This window comes from Haemorhous mexicanus, chromosome 1, assembly GCF_027477595.1.
Source record: "Haemorhous mexicanus isolate bHaeMex1 chromosome 1, bHaeMex1.pri, whole genome shotgun sequence".
Taxonomy (NCBI): Eukaryota; Metazoa; Chordata; class Aves; order Passeriformes; family Fringillidae; genus Haemorhous; species Haemorhous mexicanus.
The window spans coordinates 56,609,208-56,635,485 of record NC_082341.1 but is presented as its reverse complement, the minus strand read 5'-3'; the positions used below and the strand labels follow the sequence as shown (position 1 = coordinate 56,635,485).

Genomic DNA, 26,278 nt, shown 5'->3' with positions numbered 1-26,278 from the left:
TCACACTATTCAGCGGAGTGGTACTCAGGGCAGCCTGAGTAGTGGGAAGATTGTTAAAAGTCTTGTGATAGGTCTCCGTAGTTTATATTTCCTCATTACAGAATGTTGTTTTTCAAGAGGAAGTATTGCAGGAAAAATAAGCAAACCATTGCACAGCCTCAGTATTCAGCAGGAATGGAGATTGGGGAGCAAGAGAGATCCCCATAAAGGTTGCTATCACAGCTGGTTTATTAGCAATTTTAAAGATGAACTGTTAATCTGTTCTGAAATTAGACCACATCCTCAGTTAACTGGAGAATCTAAAACATTTATCACTGTGTGTAAGGGAGAGGGACAGAGATGTCAGACAGGATGGCTAAGTAGTAGGCAGGTATATTTTTATTTGTGTTGCATAGATGTTAATTTTATCTTGGGTTCACATTTGTGACAAAATATTTTTAAACCCAGGAAATCCTTTTTAAGTTATCCAAATCTATATACTTTTTTCCTTGTTATAGCTATATTAAAAAAAAAAAAAAGACAGTATCTGGATTAAGTTGTGTTGAAGATTATTTTTTCATATATTAAGTCAGCCTGACATTTTTGTTCCACTTTGGTTTTAAACTGACAGCTTTACCTTTTAATCTGGTTTCATGATGATTTGCCACTGCACACAGAATTTCATGTACACAATTCAAAGGTGTAACTTCCTTAGTTAACGATACTAACAATTAATTTGTGTCACAGGTCTACAGTCTGAGGCAGGAGGAAGGAATTATTGCCAGAATTAACCAGCTGAAGGCTTGGGAATTACTGAGTGGTTTTGTCACCTGAGGGAAAGCTCAGATGAGTTATGGAGGATCCTTCAGTGTGAAGTAGTACTGTCTTCAACACTGGGTTATTCCCATACATCTCACAGTTATGAAGTGGGGTAGACAGACATCATTAATTACAAAGTGTTTAGCAGCATAAACAATCATAAAATTCTGCAATTTTTATGAGCTGATGTCAACATGAGTGTCTGTTGTCATGAGTGTCCACTGCCTGTATTCTGGATAGTTGTTACAATATTCTATCTGGACTTGACCTCTTAAGAAAAAGACCTTTCTATTATACTCCAATAAAGTTTTCAATTATGTTTTAGATTAGAAACATCTTAGTCCAGTAAATGGGGAACTGAACTAGGAATCACTAGACAGGCATTTTCTCATGTTCTGCTGGGTTACCCAGGGCAACTCCAAGCATACTTCTCTGTGCTTCATTTTCTCCAGCTCAGAAACAGAAGTGATGCCACTGGCCATCCTTTAAGTGCTGAGAGATCTATTGGTAAATGTTTCTTTACAGAGCTGATGGTGCCACTGATATTCCTGCCTGGGTCACTGGATGTGCTTTGTTACTGTGGCAGAAGGCTGCACTCTTTGTTGGTTTGTTTCTTTTCCCAACATCTCACTGTCTCTGTTCCTCACATTGGTAGGTTTTTCTCAGGACTGGGACAATTGTCTAGTTTTTCTTTGCACAGTGCCCAGCATAATGAAGTCTGAAGGCAATGACTGCTATTGCACTGGTAATTAAAACTGAATTTGGTGAGCTGATGAGATGGTTAGGTTAATAGCTTGTAACAGGGTGGTTATTATGTTAATCGCCTGTAAATCCCTCCTGCACAGAACTGGATCACTCTTAACTTGTTGGATTTTTGTACTTAAGATATTTTGATCTTGCAAGTTTTCTTAGTATGTAGAATGGAAATTGCTGAGTTTTAGGCAAGCTGGAATACTTGGAGAGAAAACACAGTAGTTGTAGGTCAAATTTTGAAGTATACTGACTCCATTGGTTTCACAAAGCTGGTCTTAGGTATTTTTTTTCTCAGTTTGTCTTGCTAAATTTACAAGCTTTTTTGCCTTTTGAAGTGAAACTTTCTAAGACCTTGTAATCAAACCACAGCTCACTTGTTCTTTATTTAAACTGCAGTGTTTGCATGGGCTGTGCTTTCAATTCCAATGTATAATTTATATTCTGGGAGGGGAAAAAAAATTGCCACTGAATATTTTAAGTTGTAGTTTGGGCTGTAGGCATGCAGGAAAGAGTTCTTCTGTTCACTGTGTTTACACAAGTATTTATATAATGATTTTAAAATGCTTCAGTTCTCATCCGATTTAAGATCAGTGCTCTTGGAAGGCTCTTGCAAACTCTAGGGATTGGGATTTGGGTATGCAATTTTAGAAGGGAGAATATCAAGCCCATGGGGTCTGCAGGCAGTAAAACTGAACAGACCATCAATCTCCACAGCCTAGAAGCTACTCCTCTAGCCCTCAGCCAGCTCTACACTTACAGGGGCTGGGCACTCCTGACCCAGCCCTGCATTTCCAGGGGGTCCCAGTGCTTGGCACTGCCCCAGCCCCTTCTCTGTGGCAGCACTGAGCTCTGAGCACAGCCTGAGACATTTCAAAGAGGCATCCAAGCAGAGCTGCTGAATGGGTAGAAGATTTGCCTCTCTCTGATCTCTGCTGCTATTCCCTGAGTCGTTGAAATTCCTGTGACACACACAGGTTTTTCTGAGGTGAAATGACCTATAAATATATCAGACTCTCTGAAGATATGTTGTCCTGTGCCAGTCAAAAGGATAAAGACATACTATCCTTACAAAGAGTAATTGGAGAGCTGCCAGTGAGGAGCCAATTTAGAGAAATTATTTCAGTGAGATGAATGCCACATAATTGATACTTGGTATGGGCAGATTTATGGGTGTGGCTGTTACAATCCTATTAAATACTTAACTGAAGCACTTAGTGCTGTCACTTTTATTAGCATACTTTTGCACACTCATGCCGTGGTAACTTGAGCTTTGCATTTTTCATTCTTTATGTGAATTCCTGCATTGCAGAAAGACATTTCTAGAACTCCCATCATCTTCTTTTGAACTTGTGATGGGCAGATTGCGTTTACATGGTGTTCACACGGGATCAAGCACCTTTTTCTTGTCATGCCTTTGGCAGTACTTCCCCCCTCCATCTGGACAGATCTGCAGTTTTATTTTTTCCTCACTTCATGCCAGAAACATACTGTATATCTAATATATTGTGTTAAAAAAAAAGCTGAATTTCCTTTTTTAATACAAGCTCTTATCTCTTACCAAGAACAGATCTGCAAATACTGTACTATGTCCCCTACAGCTATTCTCTGTTTAGAGATTCTTCATCATGTGTTGGACAGATGGTACAATCAGTGGGTTGTATCAGAGCATTAAAAAAATAAATTCTTTCTCACTGCTTCTACCTAGACTGTTTTGAATTCAGTGAGATGCAACAGCTGTAACACAGTCTTTCAATGACAACACTGAATGTGGTGGGGAGGTATTGTTTCATTTGAAAGTCAAAAAATATGTAGGTGAAATGTCATTTTAAAAGAAACATAAAGGGCTTTAACAGAGCAATGAAGGTTGCAGGGTTAGGAACCTGACTTTTCACTTTTTTACTCTCTCAGCTGTCTCAGGTCACAGGTTGATCTCCATTTGTAGCTGCTTATACAAATAATACAGCTCTGTTTTTCCTTCTGTCAAGTACTTCGTAAGACTGCTCTGCCATTTGTTATTTAATGAGGTATCTGTACTTACAGTCTTGCCAAAGTATCAAAGATACTTGTGTTCTTGGTGAACACAATACAAAAAGTAACATTAATAATCAACATGTTTGTTGAGAGGACAGTCCTAAGCTTCTGTACTGGGCATCAGTGCCTGATCATTAGAACCTGAAATGTTTGATAACTGTTAAATTGTATTTTGGGGAGAAGAAATTAAAAAATAAAAAAAAAATTTAAAAAAATGTAAAGAGCTTGTGTTTTAGTCTTCATCCTGAAAAGCTGTAGTAATCTTTTCCTTGCATGATTTGCCCCTCCCATCCCTGTCATTTTTGCCCCCAAAAGAGGTGGTCCTAGAGCAGCTCCTGTCACAGCTGCCAGCTTCTCAAGGAAGAAATGCAGTCAGGAAAAGAAGCAGTGATAAGCTGTCAATATGCAGAGAGTAATGAGTGGAGTTTTGACACAAGGCTGGAGGAAAGATGAAGATCACTGCAGAGATGGCAAGGAACTGTACTGGAGATGACGATGGTTGGAGATGGGAGGCAGGAGGTGCTGGGGAGCTCCTGCCTTTGGACTGCCAGGTGAGTGGTCCTGGAGAGGCCCCTGACTGCTGCTTGTATTCAGCTCACTCCTGGGAAGAAAACCCGACATGATATGTTTGGAAGGAGCATCCTGTTCTTTTGTGTCTCCATTTTATAGGGAGGAGATACATCTTCTCTCTTACTTGTGTCATTAACCACCTGCATAGAATCATTGAATCATTTAGTTTAGAAAAGGCCTTTAAGATCATGGAGTTCAGCCATAACCCTCACAGTGACAAATCCACCACAAAACCATGCCTCTAAGCACTAAATAGCCTTTAATTCTGAATCTCAACTATTGTACTTAATCTTCTTATATAAATACCAGTCATATTGCTACCCTAAGAACTTCTTCACGGTTTCCTCCTTCATATCTGTTCAACATTTGTATTCCCTCGTTATATCACTACAGCCAAACTGCTTATGTAATGCTGCTTTAAGTGCTTTTATTCCTTAAAACTGGAGCTTTTAAATCTAATCTTATGTCCCAGCCCAGGCAGACTTGAACCTGAGAAGGTGCTTTCAGCTAATATGGGGAATTACGTAAGAATAACTCTATTAGTTAAAATTCCAATTCTATTTAAATAGTTTTTGTCATACTAGCAAGTTGTAAAAGATAAGGAAGTTTTTAATTTAATCTTTTAGCAGGGGGAAGATGAGAGTACAGACTAGAAAAAGACATTCTTCCCCTGGTGTTGTTGCAATATTCAATTTTCTATCTGGCACTGTGTGGGAGGCAGTTTGGATTGTAGGACAGACTTGATATTTCTGCTAAACAATCAGCAGCTAAATGATTGTGCTGATATTTAATTGTCACCTTTTATGTTCAATAGTTTAACAAGTCACTGTGACTGATGAGGCATCTGTTGCATTGGGTAGCATTTACTTTGTCTCACTCTGTGCATTTCTTCTAAGCTGTCTTCTTAACTGTGATGACTGGAGAGGGGAGCGAGGACAAGGAGAGGGTTGTGCAGCTGTGGGTGCATCTGACAACTGCAGAAGGGCCCTCCAGAGGTTCTTGACACAGGTTTTGACAGAAGTATACATTGACCTGTGTAGTGCTGTGGTGTTCTTTGAAGCCAATGCACAACTCAATGAGAGATGGGACTTCAAGTCACCATGAGAAACATCAGCCAGCAGTTTGACAGTTCAGTGTTCATTGCACTGTCCTATTTCTACCCATATTATTATAATTTTCCCAAGTAATTATTATTGCCCTCCTGGGCAGTTGGTTAACTCTCTGTAAAATTCTGCTACATCAGAAGCAGGGGAACTTGCCCTTTTCCAACATGTTCAGCAACATTGACACTGTTTCTTGTTGGCCTGTGCATTTTAACATAATTATTTCCCTATGACAACAGGAAGCAATGAGCAACTGGCCAGCTGCAGAAGTGCTTGTGCAGCCAGAGAGGGTTAGGAAAAAGGAGGGTATGGAGTCTGGTTGAGAATTAGCTGACAGCAGAATTTGCTGCAGAAATTATGATAAAAATGTTTTGTTGAGAGTTAAATATATGTGCACGTGAGGGTCAGCAAAACAGCTTGGGCTGCCTTCTGTTTCCTTCTCTATTTGTTTAGCATACAATTTCTCAAATGTCACATTTACTGTAATCACTTTCCTTTCATTTGTATGATATTAATCTGACTTTTGACTCCTCCTTGCATTTCAGATGAGCTCCCAGGGTAACAGCAGAGTTGGGGCATGATTTAGTTCTTCCTTGACATAGCACTGATCCCACAATACTTCTTGTGGACTTGTTCTACATAAGCAATGTAGTGAACAAGTGGAAATGACATTTCCAATGGAGGAGCCTGTAATTCTTAGTGCAGGAGACACAAAGGGGCTCCCTGGGAACTGAGGTCACTCTTTTAATATAAAGGCTATCAATATACACCTTATAAACCATCAGCAGCTGTAGTTTATGTTACTCAAAATATTACAGGCTGCTTTTAACAATATTTTAGACATTTTTATGATATATGTATAATCAGGTGGAATACTATTGCATCCTTGACTTCACAGCAGAGGATCCAGAGATCCATCTATCCATACATACATAATCCATTACAAACAATTTTGATGTAGGTATTTCAGACTTGTAATGGTTATTGCATTTCTCTGGAAATACAACTGGGAAAATATGTAAGAAAGATAACATTTGCAAGCAGGGAAGGTACAGAGGAATAAGGGACAAATTGTCTGTACTCAGTGATGCAGTTAGGAAAACTATGATTCATCTTGCCAAACATTGTACTTCTGCAGCTAGCAAGTCACAGTTGTTCCTTTTAAGCTCAGAAGATGAGTGGGCAGTTTGAAAGTATCATTTATTTGATTTACTTCCCAAGTCTAGCTTGAGTCACACCCCCTATACAGTTCCAGCCTTAGGGCATTGTAGGTGTTTGTGTTTACTCAGATGAGTCTCATCCCCATTTCCTCTCGTGGGTGAAGTGTCTTTTCAGGAGAAGTATTTTATGAATTGCATTCTTATTTCTTTGTATGGTCGGAGGATTTTCATTGCAGATGCAAATGTGCATGTTTGTAAGTCTGTACTTTATTTAGAGATTTTTTCCAAGGTCAAACTGTTTCCTTCTCCTGTCCTCAGCAGAATTTGAAATTGGCTGCTTGGGGAATGGTTGCTATCTCATACATCTGATGGACTCTAAAGATGAGCATGACTGGGCTGAAAAACACTTTCTGAATGTTTTCTTAATGCAAATTGCTTATTTTCTAAAGTGTTTTATTAATAATTGGTGCAACTTAAAAAAATGAAAAATGAGTGCATTTGTGGCATTTTCATGCTAGCCAAGATACAGCACTTGCCTTTCTATGTTTTTTTACTGCCTGTAAATCAGATCATTCAATCAAGAGCCTTTTAAATAAATTTTAAAGATCGCTCTTGCAAAAGACAAAAAATTCTGACAAGACAATGTGACATTTATTCCTCTGAATTTTTAATATTTTTTATAGAACAGAAGGTCAATTAATTGCTCAAGCTTAATAGCAGCCCTGCTTAGACTCCCCTCTGTTCTGAGCTCAGCGCTGTTGGTCATTTTGAATAGTTATTAAAGCTGTCAGTCTTTGAAAAATAAAGTTCTGAATTCAGAAGATTTTTACATTGAAATCTGGGATAAAGGTTGAAAATAGAATTATGTAATTTGTATGAAAAGTGTGGAAGGGACCAACCCTTGTTTTTCCCAACTTTTTTAAAGTTCTTTTCTTCCTTACAATGAATAGTTGCTGCGTTGTAATTTTTCTTCTATTTTTGGTAGATTCTTTTAGTTTGTTTGTTTTAATCCAGGGCATAATAAGAGTGAGCACTAGAACAGTGAACAGGGAATTAAGAATTAATTTAGCAATCTGACTGTTAGCACCTTCCTCATTTTCAGCTTTGTTGGAAAGTAATGCACACTATTTGGTGCCCTGCTCCACCTCCTTAGAGAGGTGAGGAGCAGTCCTCAAAGTTAGTTTATAGTAAAGGGAGTCATTTTTTCACCTTCTCTGAAACTCAGTCTCTCTAGCAGCTTTAAAGAACAAAAGCTGTTATTAGGCATCATAACCTGGATGATAACAAGTTTTTTCTATTTCTGAACTACCAATACTACTGATAGTGTCAGCTATGAAAATTTTAAGGTTAGTCATTTGCCATAGTTATAGTTTCAGCTTTCTGAGGTTTCTTGGACCAAAAAGAATCCTTACTTTACTTAGGTAATATGATGATCCTGATTTCTGGTCAGGATGAGTAGATGTCACTGTATTCTTCAACATGTAACTTTTTTTCTCTTTTATTACATGATACCTTGGAAATTTCCATGCTTGTTTGGAAAATCTGTCCTTAAAACTTCAAGATTCTAATTTTAAAATAAAATGAAATGTCATACCCTAAACCTGTCCTTTGATGAAATCTTTTCATTTCTTAAGCATTCTTAAGCATTTCTTAAGCATACTTCCTTGGAGGAAATAGAAGAAATGCACTCTGCATGTCTGCATTTGAATGGCAGTAAATACAAAAAGAAAGTTTAATAGCTGGAGGTTGATTACTGATGTTATGTGTAGCAATCATTTGACAGACCCTAACTTGCTGCATCAACAGGTTTTCCAAATACAACATTCTGGACAAATTTCTTGTTCTTTTCCCTTAATGCAGAAATTTGGTTCTGATTTAATTTAGCCTCCAGGACATCAAACTTTGGCACTTGAAAGTCTCTATTTCTGCTACTATTTTCATATTCCACATATTCTTATGATGGCTTGATGCCACCTTTTTTGGCTGTTCAGCCCTGTTCTTTGTGTTCTTGCTTCCCTATTTCTCCAGTGAGTACCAGAGTACTCTAGGAAACCTTGGATAAGTAAAAGAGGCATTTTTTTCATGAAGTATTAGTGAACAACTTTTTCAGTAGTAATAACAATGGCACATGGCTGAGGACACAACACGTACTATCATGGTATATCTATGCATTCCTGGAAACTGAATGAAAACTGCTTGGTTAAAAAGCAGCTGATGTTCTGCATGAGCTTCTATAGTGTGTTAAACCTCAGTCAGAGAGCTATAAATTGGATGCAAAGCCTAACAGCCTTAAGGAGGCAGGGCAGCTTTGCTAGCCGGACAGTCGATGCTGCAGGTAGGAGACCTGTGGGCCAGGAGCTGCTGATGTAAGACTTCAGTATGAGCATGTGCTGGATGTGAAATGTGACTTTGAAATATGCAGTTCACAAAGCAAATATTTCCTCAGACAAAGAGGCTGGATAAGCTTTCAGAGTCACACATATTTACTAGGAGTACATGAGCTGTGGGCTGCAGAGGTTACTGTATTTTGTTTTGCTTTGCTTTAGCTGATACAAATCATAAATGACTCACTTCACCTCAGTAGGGTACCTTTGGGTTTATGTTGTAACCACTAGAAGCCAGGATGAGTTGACATTGATTTTATGCACCCTTGAGGAAGAGGTAGTGTTTAAACTGCAACACCCCAAGAGCATCTGTGCTGGCTGTATATCTGTGCGTGCCTGACGCAGGGAGAGATGTGTGGTCACCCTTCCCTTCTCTAGAAGGAAAGAGCAACACTCTCTTGCTGATACATCACCAACACAAAGTAGAAACCAACATCTTCCTGTTTATCTCAGAGTTTGTGACATCTGAGTGGGTCACTAAAAAGAAGCTAGGCAGTATCCCTCCCACTCTCCCTCCTTCTTCCCTGGGATATACCTTGGTATTCTAGAGTACAGTTTTCTTACTCTTTCATTAGATGTGTAATCCCTGTCAAACTCCAGGCCTATAGCAACTGTTCTTCAAATCTTGGTGTATAAATATGTAACAATGCTTATGAATGAGGCCCTTCCTCATGCAATTAACTAAAAAGATAAATAAATAACAAAAGCAGGAAACCTTTGTTTAAATGAACCAGTGTATCCAAATGCAGTGTAAAATCAAGGATGGCACTAGAGTGCAATTATCCTGCTTAGTGATCAGTTGCCAACAATAGTGAAAACTACATGGGAATCTGAAGGTTTCTTTCATGAAAGAAGAATTAGGACTGACTATTCCAGGATTCATTTTAGGAATTTTATTTTTTCCTCTACGTATTGTTGTGAAAGAAGGTTTTTTCTACTCTTTCACCTGTTTAGTGCTGTGTGAAGATTGCTTAACTGGTATTACTATACATTTCTTAGCAGGAAAGAAGATGCCATGGAAAGTTTTCCTGTTTACCTTTTTGTGCTGACTTTTGGCCCTGCTATATACTTTTGACATTTCTCAGCTGCACATCATTAACAATTTATACTTCATGTCAAGATTTAGATAAGCTAATGACAAGTCAGATAATGTATGTGCTCATTTGCACACACATACAAATATCTTGGATAAAGAAGTACAGCAAACTGCAGAAAAGTTTCTGAATACTTTATGGTTACTTGTGCTTTATTGCTCAGTTGACATCTTGAGAATAAACTGTCTTATTTTGTAGTAGTAAGAAGCCTTTCCATAGGCATCTGCAATGTCTTTTCTCATAGGGAAAAGCTGTAAGGTCTGTATTTGTGGGGCTTTTCTGTTTTAACACACAAAAAAAGCTTGATGCTATGTTCTAGGATTACTTACATTATATATAAATGGATATTTGCATACATAAAAATGCACATTCAGGTCCTAATGTTTCTAGGTATAGTGTTGGTATCTGTCTTGGTGACTAAGAAGGTTTAAAAGTACATTTCCATCATGCCATCAGGTAGGCTTTTAATGAGAGAAGACTTCTAGAAATATCTGAAAAAACCCAAGCAAGCATACCCATTTCCAAAGCAGTAAATTCATGTGATAAATGCAGTGATTCTTATTTCTCACCATGAAGAGGAAAACCAAAATATCTCCCTCACCCTGGAGCAGTTTACATGTCTCATGTAAGAATGTGTTCAGCACCTAATTGATTGTGGTTTGTTACATGTTTTCCAAGTTTCCACATCTTTATGCAGAAGAAAGAAAAACCCTGTCCACCTCCCCATGCCTCTCAGTGGGCAGGTGGCCTTGCCAGGCAGCAGTAGTGAGAAATAGCAGCTTTGGTAAGCCCCCACATGGTTTGGATGCTCTCAGTGTTAGAGAGCAAATTGGTGAAGTTTGACAGGTCGGTAATTCTGTCATAGCTGGCTTTACCTGAGAGAGTTTTATAGCAGGAGTGCACTCTATCACTCTATATTAATAATGTCTAAAGACATAGCTGCCCTTCCAGTGCAGGCAGCATCCCAAAAAAACATTAATCATGTTTTCTTGAAGGACCTAAATTGATTTCTTGGGAGAAAAATTTCTTTGTCTACTCCCCAGCCATTTCTGAGCACATCACCAGCTTACGGTGATCTGAGCAGCTAATGAACAAATAATTACTGCTTGTTGATCACCCAGGACAAAGGGTACAAAGACTGCTTTAGGTTTTAGTGAGACTTCACTTTTGCCAAGTTGTAGTGACTGCTTTGTTCTATCACCTTTTTTGTTTGGGTTTTTCCTTTTCTCTTTTCAATCCCTGGGTTACATGGAAAGTAATGTCATATTTACTATGTTAGGAACAGCTTACATTTATTTATTTTAGTTTTTAATATAATACCTGTTGTAGCCTCCTGTGTAAGCCTTTACAAACAAAGGAAAGCTGTTTAATTTTTGTTCACTTTGTTTGTATTTGTACAGTTCTCCCCAAGATGTAGCTCAGTTCTGCCTGGCAAGTGAGAAGATGGCTGAAAATGGAGTCCATTAACCCGAGCAGAGCCAGAGCTCCATGAGCTATAGATTGAGGGTAGGAGAGAAAAGAAGATGAGAAGCGTAAGAGCAACTCAGGTAGTGTGATGTGAACATGAAGAGTATTGAAAGATCCTTTGTTGCAGGAAATATGCTGCTCATTTTGTTAACAAGGACTTTTTTAAAACCCTCTGGGCATAATTACTACCCTACATAGTAGGATTAGTAAAGTGGTGTTAGATAAATTCACATATGTAGCTCAGGGTGTCTCTATTGCTCACCTATCATAAGGATATGGAGCAGCCTGCTGATTTGAATTGGAGCTTCTTGCTTATGTACTTCTGTGTTGTTTTGGAAAAAGAGCTTTTCACTAAAGGCTGTCTGTGGGCTTTAAGCATTTACCTGGACTGTGTGCATGGGAATTAAGGCTGGTCTGTTTTACCCAGGCTCCAAATGCAAACAAGGAAGGAGAAGTCTTGTGGTTGTCCCATCATGATGGATTAGCACAGCAGGCTCTTTAAGTGGAGCCTTGCATTTTCCCCTGAGGCTGTGGTCCCTGTGGACCTGATGCAACCTAACAAGAGAGGTGCATCGCTACTCCCTCATCCTCCTCTGCAGGACTTGCTGCTCCAGAGCAGGGCACCTGAACAGTTCCTGATCTGCTGCTGGCCAGGCTGGCTTTAGCAGTTCCAGTTGTCAGGCTGAGCTAACCTGATTTATTTTTGTGTCCAGAGGAAGTAAGGGACAGTCAATTTAAAGGCCTGCTGTGCCAAGCAGGTGAAATGAGCATCTGATTTGGAGACAGGCCTGTACCTGAAAAGAGATGTCTGCCTGTGGTGCTCAGATCTAAATGTCAGGGTCTGCCACTACTCAAAGCCTGACCAGTGGAATTCTCATTTTGTATTGATTTTTTTTCAGGTTTTGATCAACACAAAATGTTCACATACCAGGTTGAGTTAGCTTAAGTCATTCTCTATAAAATCACATCATTTATACCAGACTGCTTTGATTGAGCTCCTGCCTACACATAGGAGACATGCCCCAGGTGAGCTGGTTATTGCAGTCATGATTCACACCAGTCTCATTTAAACTTCACTTGTGTTTTGGCTCTCTCTTCATTTTTCCACTCCACAGCATGTCCAGGTGAGGTGGCAAGAGCAAATATCAGCTGGTATTTCTTACCATAAGATATTTAGTGGTCTGCCTCCCCTAGAAATTTGCCCCTCTGGATGACACCAAGCTGAAATCTCTTGAAATGAGAAATGTGAGCTGCAACAGAAAAGAAAATGTCCCCCTCTTCACTTCTGGCCTATCCTTCTTGGGAATACAGGTTTCAGGTCTGTTTAAAGGTTATGAAGAGAATTGCTTCACTTTCAAGATGGACACTGCAATTATTTACAATTCCCTGTGTCACTGTTGTTGGGCCTTCCATTTACATATGCTCATGATCCATGATCTTAAAGAAGGTCATGAGCAGTGAATCATCAGTGGTTCAGAAGTGTCCTTCAGAAACCTCTTTTAGGGCATCTCTACTACCTTTTTTGAATCACTCTATGCTTCCAGTTTAGGTATGATTTAGAGCTTTTAAAGTTAGGCAGCTCAGTTCCTCTATGGTGCAAGGCAGTGCTGGGGTTATTCTGTGCAATTCTAGAATTATTTAGACATCAAATTAGATGTCTAAAGAAAATTTTATGAATATTTACTCTTGGGACTATTAGAGGAAGTTTCATTATTTGAATGCATTTGCATTGTGCTTGTTTGTGAGGTGCTAGAGCATGATCCAAGTAAAAGCTAAAACAGTATTAAAGAGTTTATAGAAGTGTTATAAAATATATACACATTTTTGTCTGTTGACACCAGTTGAAGTCCTGAAGTCCTTCCTTTGCCTTATCTCCAAATCTTCTTTGAGCCACATAAAAGGAAGCTGAACCATAAGTTTCATCATTTGGAAGTAAATAGCCAGACACAACTGATGCAAGCCATCTTTGAAAATAGATTGCTCTATATGTCAGTTACAGGCAAAGTTGCAACTGAGTTAACACTCAATAATACAATGTCTTTATTTATACAGGTCTAATTCCATGTGGCAAACCCTTTGGTCTACCATAAATAACGTTTTTTTTGTTTCTTTTCCAGTATAGCATGAGTTTTAAGGAAAACTGGTTTTGTCTTTGATACTGGAAGCATACTCAATGAGTTATGCTCTCATAAATATATTGCCTTAAAATATTTATGAAGAAGTGATCTCTTTTCCTTGCATTTTTCTAGCATTTACTAGGGATAAAGTGTTAGAATTGTTGCTGATTTTACTTTGCAGAGGTGATTTCTTTCTCTTTTTTATTTATAACATGCTCATTACATGAGCATGAGAGGTGCCTTATGGATTTACAAGATAAGTAAATTTGAGGAGTGATACTGTGCAAATTTCTTCATTTCCACCTCTCCATGTTCACATTGCATAGGATTGATTTCCAAAAAACAAGATAAATACGGAAAGCTGACAGCTGAAAGCACCATACACTGGGAACTTGTGTCCTGATTACACTGTGGAGAAAGTGATGTTTGCTTTATTCTGATTTATGAACAGGGCAATGACTGGCCAGGTGCTGGGCTAGCATCAGCTATTTACTTTCCTACATAAAGAGTGATGAAAGGCATCAGAAAGCAGAAGGAGAAAATTTTTTTTTTCTTTTTTTAATGCCTCAGCTAAGTGGATCACAGTGCTACTGACAAGCAGCAATCTATCTTTGCTGTGTTGAAGAACTTGTTAACCTTTCTGGAGACCACATCTCACTGTAGGGTTTTGGCCCAAAATTTCTCTTTCCCAATCAAAATCCTCACCCACAGTGCCTGTTCAGTCAGGGGTGAACAAAAGGCCTGAATACCATGATCAAACAAGCTTGTGCTGTTTCTCACCTAGTGAGATTTCAAAGCAATTCAGACACCAGGGCTGAATCACCACAAGCATCACCACAACTTGAGCTGTGTTGGACAAAAACCTCTCATCACTGCTGAAATAAACACAATACAAAATCAGGTCCAGAACATTGCACAGGCAAAACCACTCACAGAATTGTAATTCAAGGGTTTGAATAAAACACCTCAGTATCAAAGAGGCAGGAAATGGAGAAAAAATAGCTCCTGTGCGAGTGTTTAAAATTATATCTTAATGTACAAGTAAAAAAGGAGGCAATTAATTCTCATCAGCATCAGTTCAATGTGACTAGATGATACTGTTCATGATGCTGTTGGTTTATTTTCTCATATACTTTCATGTCTTGTACATGTGTATGCAAAATCCATGTATGTGAGGACTGACATGGGAAAATCACTTCAGCATTGTATTAATGAGCAGCTAATCATTTCAAGCTGGCAACATCATCGTGCCATTCAAAGCATTATGGGCAATTCTTTTCCTCCACCATCTTTATTTTATATCCTAGACCAAAAAGCTTTGAAAACTATGAGAAGATATGTTGATATAGCTCTTCTTTGGCTGCCTGGTGGGTTTTCTTTGTGCAGCAAAGAAAATGTAAAAAAACACTTACTAATTTCAGATTTGTTTTGTTGTTAAGCTAAAACACATTAATTACAAGCATAAGGGACTCATCTCACAGGAGCTGGTAATTGCTTCTCAGTGTCTGGTGTTATTTTTCATGTGCATAAGGAAGTTGGAATAGTTTCGGCTGAAATGGAGAATAATAGTACAGTGGTTTTAAATTGAAAAAGGTACTAGATATTTTTCCCCTAACTATGCATTTTCTATTCCACTGTGACCAAAATGTTTACAAGCCAAAATTAGGCCTTGTACTGTGTTGATTTTTTCAGAAATACTTAACAAATTCCTTCTGCTAACCATGTTTAACAACCATTACAGATAAAAATATCCAAAAGTCCTGGAAATATCACCCCTTAATCCATTTGTAGTTTGTTTAGGTGTAGCACAAATTACTAAAACATCTACCAAAGTTTTTGGAAGTATTGGATTCTTACTTCTAAAATCAAACTATCTACTTGGATACCTATCTATGTTGCATCTTATGGATTATATTTCTGAGCTGATGAAATTTCAGTTTTCAGTCATTGCCGTGACTATAAACAAGGCTTTGAAGCTTTTTTAGAAGCTATAAAAAGGCTTAAAGAAGCTTTCTATGAACATATAACAAATGCCTAACACCTGCCTCTAAAGGCTCTCAGTCTTACAAAAAGAATTGAATATATAGAATGACATAGGAAAATAAAGCAAGTAGAATAAAGCAACAGAAGCAAGTGGATTTGCATTAGCCAAGGGTCACAGCTAGGGAAAACAATTTCCTTTTAAAAATGTAAAAGGAGTATTAATTTAAACAGCATTGCTGTTTGCTCTGTCTCCTAGGTGATACCTTTCTTTGTAATGCTGATAAGACATACTGGTTTGTGGGGGGCAAAAAGCAAAGTATGAATCTTCTTACCTAATTGGTTTTTAAGTAGTTTGTACACTGAGAGAACATGGCAAGATCACCTCGTGGTGTCTTCCTGCCTTTTCTCTACCCAGAAAAGAACTTCAATCTCTGGCATATAAATATACTTTTATTTTCTATTGTTTTTGCATTTTTCTAGGGCTCTAAAAATGTTTGAATTGTATTTTTCACAGTGGATGATCTCTTATGCTCCATCCATTTGGTGAATTAAACATTATGATTGCTATTAAGCTTCATTACAGGTTTCAATGTGTTTTAAGGTGGTGGTGCATTTTTCACCAACTTTTATAGTATTGATTACAGAAATTACAATATAAAATATTTGCTACATTTGCTCATAGCTTTTATGGCAGAAATTATTATTTGCTTTCTGATTCTCTTATGGGTTAACGTGGTATGGTAAAAAAGTTTCATTTCAGTACAAAGAGTGAAAAAGGAAAGAAGATCTTGGCTGCCTTCTCATATGGGCAGGATTTGAGAGTAAATTTTGTCCTGAGTTGTGCCCTTACAAAGCCCTTTTTTTTCAGCTGTATGTGTTCACAGAAAATGGGCAGTAAATGCCAGGAAATACAAAATCTAGAGCTGAATATGCAACTCTTCAGCATCAGAGTCTGATCAAACCTGATTTTTTTAGCTCAGTTATTAGTACCAGCCAGAATAATCTCTCAAGACTTGATGAAATTGGTTTGCATATCAGTGACTACATTAAGTACAAGACTGAAGAAGGCCAAGGTGAATCAGAACATGCAAGCTTAATTTTCCTTTGTTTCAAATGAAACAAAGACTTACTGCCTCCGCCATGAAGTGCGGAGGCAGTAAGTCATTATTTCACTGATTGTTCATTAGTATAAAGCTCATATTACACTGGGCCCCGTCCTGGTTTTGTCATCTTTTAGAGCATTTAATATCACGCTGCTTGGAAGTCTTTCTGCAATCTACAGAACTAACAAGGCATGAGGCAGACCACCGTGGAAGACATTAGGAATAGCGGATGATTTGGAAAGCTGAAACTCTTTCTAGAAGAGCCCTGTCTGCACATGCTTTGGGCATACTTCCTTCTCACTTGACAAACTGCAGGTGCTGAGTAGCTTGGAAGATTCATGTTGTTATTTTGCTAAAAGACAAAGCCCTTCCTGGCATGGGGAAGGGAGTGTGAAGTGGCTGAATGTGGTAACTGGATGAAGCAAGAGCTTGCCAGCCCTCCCAGGAGACATGGGGAAGACCAAAGGTGGGTGGGAGAGGGAAGAGAAATGGTCAGAGCACCTCAAGGGTGCCAGGGAGCTCAGCACTGATGCAGGGAGGTAAGGGGCAAGGATTGGGGACTGCATGCCCACAAACTGACATGCAGTAGTGCACATTTCAGAATAAATAAGATCGGTATTTGTCCTTCTGTGGTGTGGATTTAGAATGTCCTTCATTTTCTGCAAGTGGCACTGTAAGAACAGTGCAGAACCCAGTACCTCCCCTCAGGTGTGTTGGGGTGACTGGCATGTACTGCAGAGGTTCTGTCAGCCTCAGGCACTGAGGGACACCACGGGGCTGGGTGTCCAGCCCTGCTGCTTCTCAGAGACAGGGAATGGCATTAGTCCCCCGTTGCTGCTGGAGTGACTGAAGCTTCACCACTCCTTTCTTAGCTTTGTCACCTCAAAACCAGTCCACCCTCTGTTGTGTCCTTGGTGAGGCCACCCCTAAGGATACAGCCTGAGGCACACTGTGACGGGCTCTCTGGGAGGAAAACAGAGCAACTCATGAAAGTAAAGCATCTCCAGATGAGAACATCACTTCTGTATACATAAAAAGCATTCAATATTTTAAAGTCATGTATCTGTGGGTCATCCTTGGCCCTACGTAGATGTTTTGTAAGCTTATAAATTCCTTCTCTCTACTGGTAAATAATACATTAATACTAACTATACTGGACTGTATACCTGTCATGGGTCCAGACCTTACCATGACATTTTCAAGTCAAGGCACTTGTACAGAAAATCTATTTTCAGTCATTTATAAAGGCTTCTAAAATTTTATTGGTGATAGTTTTCTTCCTTCTCAAATCACTGTATGGCCTCATCAATGGCAGCTGAAGTAGAGACTCAGTCTTGCAAGCGATAGCTTCCATAAAATTTTGCTAAATTCCTTTTCATAAATTGGTGCTCCTGCACTGTGCAGTTTCCTAAGTGTGGTAGGAAAGTTTTATTCGCCTTTCTTTAGGATGATCTGCACTATGCAATTACAGCTTTCATGTGCATAATTAATATATTCAGCCCAAATTCACTGCAAAAATGCCACGCCACCTTCCATGTGTTTGATGTACTGTATATATTTTTGTGTGATAAATATACATATCATTGTGTGTAATTACAGTGAACATCTGTGAGTAAATGTACACAGCTTTTCTTCATGATCATAACAGAAAAATTGAGGTAATTGATGATGATTTTTTTTAAATTAGTTATCCCAGCTTCTAATCCCGTGATCACTTTACACAAGGACAAAGCAAGGGTGCTTTCCCCAAGCATGTATAAGAGTCATTCCCACTACCAAACTATAGTTATTTGAGCATAAAAGGAAAAACCCTAATAACACAGTAAATTTACACCCTTATCTGTGCTTGACAAAATTCTAGTGGTAATTTGATTTGACCATATACACAATATATGTTTTTATTTAAGTAATAATGGCTGAGGGATAGAACATTTCCTGAAAATTAATGGCTGGCTGAAAAATTTTATAGCCCAGATTCAGCCAAGGGCCATTAATCCCAACTGGTCAATTCTCCATGAAATGCCTTATGTCAGGGGTCATTTGTTACATTCCCATCCCTCCCACCCACCAATAAAGAAGCAAAATTAAGTGTTACTTTCCTCCTATGGCATTGCTGAGCCTTGAAGCAGCCACTGGAGGCCCCTGCTAGGAAGTGTTGGCAGTTGCTGCCTGGCAGTGAAGGTTTCATAGTGGGTGAGTGATGGAGAAGGTTGCAAGTATGGTCTTTCAGTGTGTATTACTTTACATTTCTGAGTGAATAAAGCTCTTCAGGTTGCTTCTTGGAGCTGACAAGGGGATGAAACAACTGCTGTGTTTCCCTTGCCACTAGACAAGTTGTGGCATTAGGAAGGTGAGGGGAGTTTGCACTCCACATATATCATAAATCTGTCTCATCTATGATGGCTGCCATCCTTCTAGGATCTTATGTTTATTCTTCGGTATTTAGTGACCAGTGATAAATACTTGCAACTCTAGCTTATTCTCTCTGAATACTTCGTTCACTCTTGGTAAAAACTGGTGCATTCATTGGGGCTACATGATACTGTTTCAAATTGGAAGGCGGAGGAACATGTAGTGGCTCTGGAAGAAAACTAATGAGAAAACAGAGAAATAATTGCAACAAGCTTTCAAGAAAAGTATTGCTAAATATTCAGGGTAAAAAAAAATCCTTGCATTTTTTTACATTCTTCAGAATTGGGTAAAAACACTGCATTTCCTTTTGCAAATCAGAATGAAAATCACATCTGTATATCATTATATGTGGCAAATCTGTCACCAGGATCTGTCACCCAGCACTTTCCCTCTCTTGCTAGCAAACACACCTTTACTAAGGAAATAAGCTCTAATGACAAGGAATGACAGCTCGGGGGCGGAGGGAAGGATGACAACAAAAAGCCCAACACCTCTTGGGCTGAACTGCTGTAGCTAAACCCTCAGTCATAGCTCTGGCAGCCTTTCACTGTCCTTCCCAGGATATACTGGGGCAAATTGCCCCACTGGGGGCTTTTGTTGCGACTTTTCAGGGTTAGGAAAGAAAAGGAGCCAGTCAGAGCCCATTGAGCCTGATCAGCCATTGGAGATGTACACTCTAATTTATAATTACTTGTCTGCTTTATTATGAGGTGATTCCTTACACAGCTTCTAGTCTTGGAAGCTATAGATTTAATTTCAATTTCAGCCTGTAAGTACATGAAAGAAATACTGCATCTAGGTGTCTTGTGGCCCTCCCTGGAAGTCTGCTGTAGGGATCACAGTTTCAGAATATTGGATGGAAAGGGTACAGTGAGCTAAGGTGAGCCAGAATATGTTTGACTCTGTTTCTTTAAGCAAAGGGACTTGGATAATTTGAAACTTTTTCCATATCCTGTATGCAATATATTGTTCATAGCACTAATCTGAAAAGCACAACCAAGTAAAAGTGGATTCAATTCCACATTATTTTTATTAGATGATAATTTTTAAATGTTTTGTTGTGCAAATTCTGACTGGAGCCTCAGTCTTGCAAACAGTTCCGCACAAGTGGTCCCATTGTGCATTAGACTATTCACAGGCATGGTTATGCCTGTGGATGCTGGCATTTGCAGGATCACAGCCATTTTTGCTAAAATTATTTTTCATCTTTAAAGCAAATAACTTCTAATGAAATTACATAAGCTTGATAGCAACACCATCACCCAGGCTGGATTTGCAATCTGTTTTTTTTAATTATGGAATTTAATTATTTTTCTTCTAATATTTACTATTAAATATAATTTTTATTTTGTTTTTATCACTTCAACATCCTAAATTTCAGGGATTCACTAGAATGTGTCACATCATTATAACCTTTATTATTAATTATTCACAGTAATTACTGAGTTGATGCAACTTCATTGTGAAATTTAAAGTACCATAAAATCTGGTGGTGATACTGTTTTACTCTTTGGATGTTCTTAAAATAAGTCAGAGTCAACAGATTGCAAAAATATGCAATTACAAAATTATTAAAATGCAGATTTTTGGCAGGAAGCCACTGTAGTCTCCTGTGTTCACAGCTGCCTATTTACAGCAAAATGGCCCTGAGCAGCCTGTGGGTGGCTTCTTTGAGCAATTACAGCTGATGGGTCAGGGCAGTGGCCTCTCTGAGGACCAGGTTCAGTAACCTTTTATCTCCTGGGTCATAAGCTTCACTCAAAATTTTTTTTTAGGCAAGAGGGGTTGGCAGTGGACCATCATCTTTTGTTCCCTGTCATGCTGACGATAAGTCCGGGGTGCCTCTCCTGAGACTGTGTATGTACTGTACCTACAACTACACAGATGGTTCCTCAGATCAGAGTGTAGACCATTCAGCAGCATAAATTTTGAATTACACTTTTGAGGTCAGTGTAACATGCGTTTTCCCCGGTCAGAGCTGCCTTTAATCATTGCTGCCTTCACAGTTCTCTGGGAGCAGGGCATACTGGAATATTAACAAAGTGGCAGATGCTTTGCTTTAATGAAGAAATAAGCACTGTCATTTTACCTTCATCCTATCGCCCATAATGTCACTGGATGCCCCAGTGATTTTTTCTTTCTCTCTGCACAGTGACTTGGGAGCAAAAATTATGACCCACTTAGCGTAAAAAAAACTTTCAAAGTTGATGCTCAAAGGGTTGTGTGCAACACCACTGTTGCCAGCCAAAAACTGTTTTCCCTATGGTTTAGCATCCAAGTAGGACCAATATGTGCTGGATCTTTCTCAATGTCTATTTTTGCAAGGTGCTCAGAGTATGGACTTCTATTATTCATTTGTGTAGCTTCTCCCAAGAAGCAAACTTCTTTTTCCTCCATGAAGATATGAGACTGGCACAAGCCATGAAAAGGAGGGGGAAGGTTATGCAAAATAAGGTGTGTAGCATCTAAACAGCAAGAGTGAGCAAGTCATCCTTGCTGTGAAGTTGGGGTGATGTTCTCAGAGTGTGGAGAGGCAGAAGTTCACATTGTCTGTGATTAAGTATAGTGAGAACATCTCCTCTTCTAAAGCTTTGTCTCGTGATGTTGGGGACTTGTTGGCTGTGTGAAGCAGATGCCATCAATATCACAGAGGGTCTGTAGCAGTCTGTCACAGGACAAGTGACATTTAGGGGTTCCAGACTGAAACAGGGCAGGACCAGTAGAGAATATATTAGAAATGGTTGGTGTTATACTGTCCAATAATGTATGGGCCTACCTGGTAATACTTTAGTTTGGTCTTCATAGAAATAAAGTCCAATAAAGTCCAGTCTGCACTGGCCCAAAAAACTCAAAATGTGTCCACCCTTTTCATAGATTTTCCTAGCTGATAATGCAGAGCCTAAAACTTTAAAGACATTGTCATCGTTTGAAAGGTGTGTGTCCTGGGAAACCTGTACAGGCAATAACAGAAAATCTTATGTTGATTTCTTAGAAGGAGGAAGATGCAGGGGAATTCCAAACAAAGCCTTTAACCTCTGCATGGGCGGTGCATTCTGTTACATAGGGGGAAGCGTTCTGAGGTTACCATGAGCAGGAAGAAGTAGATCAGAAGAGCTTCATTTTGAGGCTCCCTGGAGGTGCAAACATACCAGAGGAGCTGCAGAGATGCCAGAATTGTCGTTCCTTGTGCAGGAATTCCTGAGCCATCTCAGGAGGCAGATTGGATGCCAGCATTCCACACAGCAGCTTGGCACTGCTTTAGTTTATGCCTTTAGCCACAGCCCCACAGGCAGTTCAGCTGAATAGGAGTGGTGAAGCCCAGTGTGGACCAACCCTGGTGGACCATCTCCTTGGCTGAAGAATGAAATAGTGAGAGAAGGAATCCAGCAGGGATCCTCCAAGAATGCAGGACTGTACCCTCAGGAGCAAAGGCACAGCACCCTTGCTCTTGGTCATTTGGTGCAAGCATGATTCAATTAATGCCAAGGTCATGGGCTTAATCCCCATATGGGCCACTCATTTAGGAGTTGGACTTGATTGATCCACCTGAGCCCTTCCAATTCACACTGTTCTGTGATTCTGTGATTTGCACAAAGGATACTCTGTCACCCTGATTTTTTAAGATTTTCTAAGCCTTCTGATGTTTATATTCTTGTAACAAACTTTCTCACACACTTTATGTAAATAACTTATTGTTTTGCATTCTTTTATGGAGGAGAAGAAATTTAATAGGCTGTTGGTTTGTCCAGCATCATTGGAGAGGTGGCACTTTCACCCTCCAATCCACTGTCACTTTTGGAAATCTATAAATGTTAAAGTCAGAAATTAAAAAGTCTCTTTTACCTCGAAAAGAGCAGTGTGTCCGCATCGTGTTATTTTGTGTCCTATAGTGACAGCACTCCACTGATTTCTGTTTTGTGGATGGAGAAGTGTGCCTCTAAAGACAGTGGTGGGCATTTCCTATGCTGCTGGTAATCACAATTTTCACATGTGGGACAAATACTATAAAAAACAAGACTGATTTTTAGGCGCTGAAGAACATGATGCCATTCCCTTCATAATTTACTCCCAGGCACTTCCATGTATGTTTTTCTTCATGCAGTTTTAAATGTCCTGAAACAAAAGAACATTAAATATGGGACTCAGTGTCTGGTAGCTTGCAGAGGACTCATCCAGAGGGACTGAGGAGCGAGATAAAGTCTTTGCTATATACTGTAACTTAGAGACTGAATTGCTACAGGAGAAAAGACCAGGGATCAGAGTGCTTATCCAGAAGAGAGTAGGTTTTGACTCCCAGAGAAAATAAAAAAAAAAGAGCTGCAAAGCAGGTTGGGTATGGGACATCAGGAGCTCATGGGCAGGTGTGTGATGATGCTGGAACCAGCAAAATGTGTTGTGATCAGGGAGAGAAGAGGAGCAGTGCCAGGTCTTACAGCACAGGGTGCTTGAGGAGATGCAGGGGCAGGCTGGTGACACTAAACATGTGCTCCTGCATCAGTTTGGTTGGACAGAGTAAACAGCAGCTTTGGTCATTAGATATAGTTTAGGATTAGACCAAGATGGAAGGAGGCAAACCTGCTTAGTATTCAGTAGGCCCCTTCTGGGTGCTCTTCCCCATTTTCTCTTGAAGTAATCTATTACCACATCTCAAGAGAAAAAATGACCCCAATCTAAAGATTAATAGAGCAGTGTGTGGACGTGTCCAGTGATGTGTATGAATCTCAATTTTTTTTTTTTTTTTTTTGTCACTGTATGCACTGAAGTGTCCTTTATCAGCAAATCTCTAGATTCTCTAGATTTTAAAAAGTAGGCTGATTATTGGAGAGGGCAGCAGACAATTTAGGGCACGTGGTGTTTTCTTATGACAGGAGCACTGCTGTGAAGTACAGTAATTTATGTTGATAAATTGTGGCCATCAGAATGTCTTAAACACTTCATAGGATGAATTTCTAAGCATATATCTCTCATTTTAGCAGTGGATGGATAGAAAAGGGGCATTTTCTTGAGAAATTGGGGAAAGGATAACTCTTGCTTGTACTATTTCTTGAGAAGTAGCAAGGGACTTTCATGTGTTCCTAGAATCAGCTCATTGTCATTAGGGTCAGATCAACACAATTTTGGCTTAATGTGACAAGTTAAGGAATTTTCCTCCTTCATAATAAAGTTGCAACAAAAATGAAGGAGCCCATGTAGTGTCAAGACTGAGTAGTTTTTGAACACTAGATCTTTCTTAGCAAAGGTGTTTTGAAGTTCTGTATACAAGCCAAAATGTAAAGCTTTTCGTATCAAGAATTAAAGACACTGCGGGGTCCATATATTGTTTTGAGAGGTTGCAAATTTCTCTGTCTTTTTTCCATTATGGTTTATGGTCAGAAGTTTTAAAAGGAGTTCCCTGGACTTGGATTCTGTACAGCACAGGAGGGGTGCTGAGGTTTCTGTGGTAAGTGTGAGTTAACACATGATTTAGTTCCTCTCTGAATTGTAGCCTGAAGAAATGAGCAGTGAAGTAGACTGAGTAGATAAGGTCCAAATTAGATATGAATTTTCCCTAAAGATGTGCGCATGTGTCTTGCAGTTGCAGTTGTCCTTGGACATGGTAGTGAATATACTCAGGTGGCCTGAAGATTTGTACTATTTGAACCCCATATCCCTAATGAATGATAGAGAGACCCACCAGGTGTTTTCAAAGCAGGAAATATATTCAAAGTTTGACCTGTCATGACCCATCTTGACTTGCAGATCTTTTGCAGAGATGACCCTGGATTACAGAGGTTTGAGTTCTAGGATTTTCACAGGGATAGATGCTGAAATTAGTCCCCTTAGCAATTAAAAGGTGTTGAGGAGATGTTTTGCTGTTTTAGTGCATTATGATTGCATGCAGAACTTGTTAAAATACTGATATTAATGCTACATCAAAGTGAGTGCGCTGTGACACGTGGTCTGATATTAGTAACTGAAGAAGACTGGCATTTTAAAAAAATCCCCAAACCCTTTGTTTGTGTTCTGGAAGAAAAGGTTTCTGTATTGATAGACAGACAACTACTGTGCATGTATTTCCTAACCTTATCTCCTATGACTTTGTTGTACTGAGCTGCTTGCATATAGGCAGCAGAAGGAAAACTACAGCATAACCTGTTTACTAATGATGGGAGTTCCCTTAGGCCGAATGCAAGCATGGCATAGTCTTATGAGACACTTGCAAAACTTTCCAAAAAGCATCAACCCGTAGTGATTTCTAGCATGCCTTCTGGAGCTCTGGAAAAGGGTCTTTTTACTCATAACTAAGAATAAGAGCCAATTGGGATTTGTTCAAATAAGCCCTTTCCTCTTTCATATATATTGCTATCTCTAGTTTTGCCATAAGTGTCTTCAAGTTGTTTAATTTCTGCCCCTCCCTTTTTCTTTTCTCCCAAGATTTCAGCTTTCCATGCCAGTGGTCCGGAACCTAACAGTCTGCTGAAGATAAACTAAGATATAAACTAAGATAGGATGTCTCTTGGGCATGTATCTCTCCTAAAGCAAAAAAGTGAGAGACTCCACATTTTGAGTTCATTTTTCTAGTGGAAGGAAGTTTCTCTGGGTTTCAACTTTTGTTTCAATTAAAAAAAAAAAAAAACCACAAAAAAAAAAAAAAAAAACAAACCCACCATGCTGATGGAATCAATTACAGCCTTTTCTTCTGTTTTCAGACCCAAACTCAAAAAGCACTAAAGCATCAGTGCACTTTTGCTTGGCAACGTACCAGGCAGTTGCATCATTCACTAAAAATTACAAGTGACTTCACAGTGTAAGGGAGAAGGAAATGAGAAGCTGGCAGGCAAGTTCTGACTCACCTTAAATGTATACATGAGGAGCACAGTGTATCAGTGGAAGTGCAGGTAGGACCAGCCTCTGGGGTTTCTATGCACATTACACGGCCTGTTCACAAATGTGAAGGGGGAGTACATTGTCAGCCTCCTACACTTATTAATTATTTTCTGTTTGGGGAAGATTAAGTTTTGAAGAAAAACATCCAGTAATTGCTGGGGTTCTATTTATATCATCATAAACTTGTGTCAACTTAACTGACTTTAATAATGATTATTATTATAAAACTCAGCAACTCTTATCTCCCCCACTGTACACTTCCTGTGGTAATAAGGAATTCTCCTTCTTTTCCTTCTCCCTTCTGCTTCTTCACACAATACCCAACTTAACTCAATTTTCCCCTCCTTTTCTCCCCTAGCTGTCAATCACTGTCACATTACTTTGCATCATATGCATCAAGTTTTTCCATCAAGTAAGCCAATTCTAAAGCTGCCTT

General features: G+C 39.2%; 1 protein-coding gene across 5 annotated transcripts in view; it reads left to right on the top strand.

The window, feature by feature from the left end:
• The window catches only part of TPK1 (thiamin pyrophosphokinase 1), a 305,759-nt gene that overhangs the window by 263,629 nt on the left and 15,852 nt on the right, over positions 1-26,278 (top strand). Inside the window, exon 8 of one of the 5 annotated variants that reach the window (XM_059850137.1) lies at positions 11,294-11,421. The exons of the other annotated variants lie outside the window; for them this stretch is intronic. Coding sequence (XP_059706120.1) covers positions 11,294-11,310 — 17 coding nt within the window. The 3' untranslated portion in view covers positions 11,311-11,421. Of the gene's footprint in view, positions 1-11,293; positions 11,422-26,278 lie in introns of those variants that run through there. 5 annotated transcript variants of the gene reach the window in all.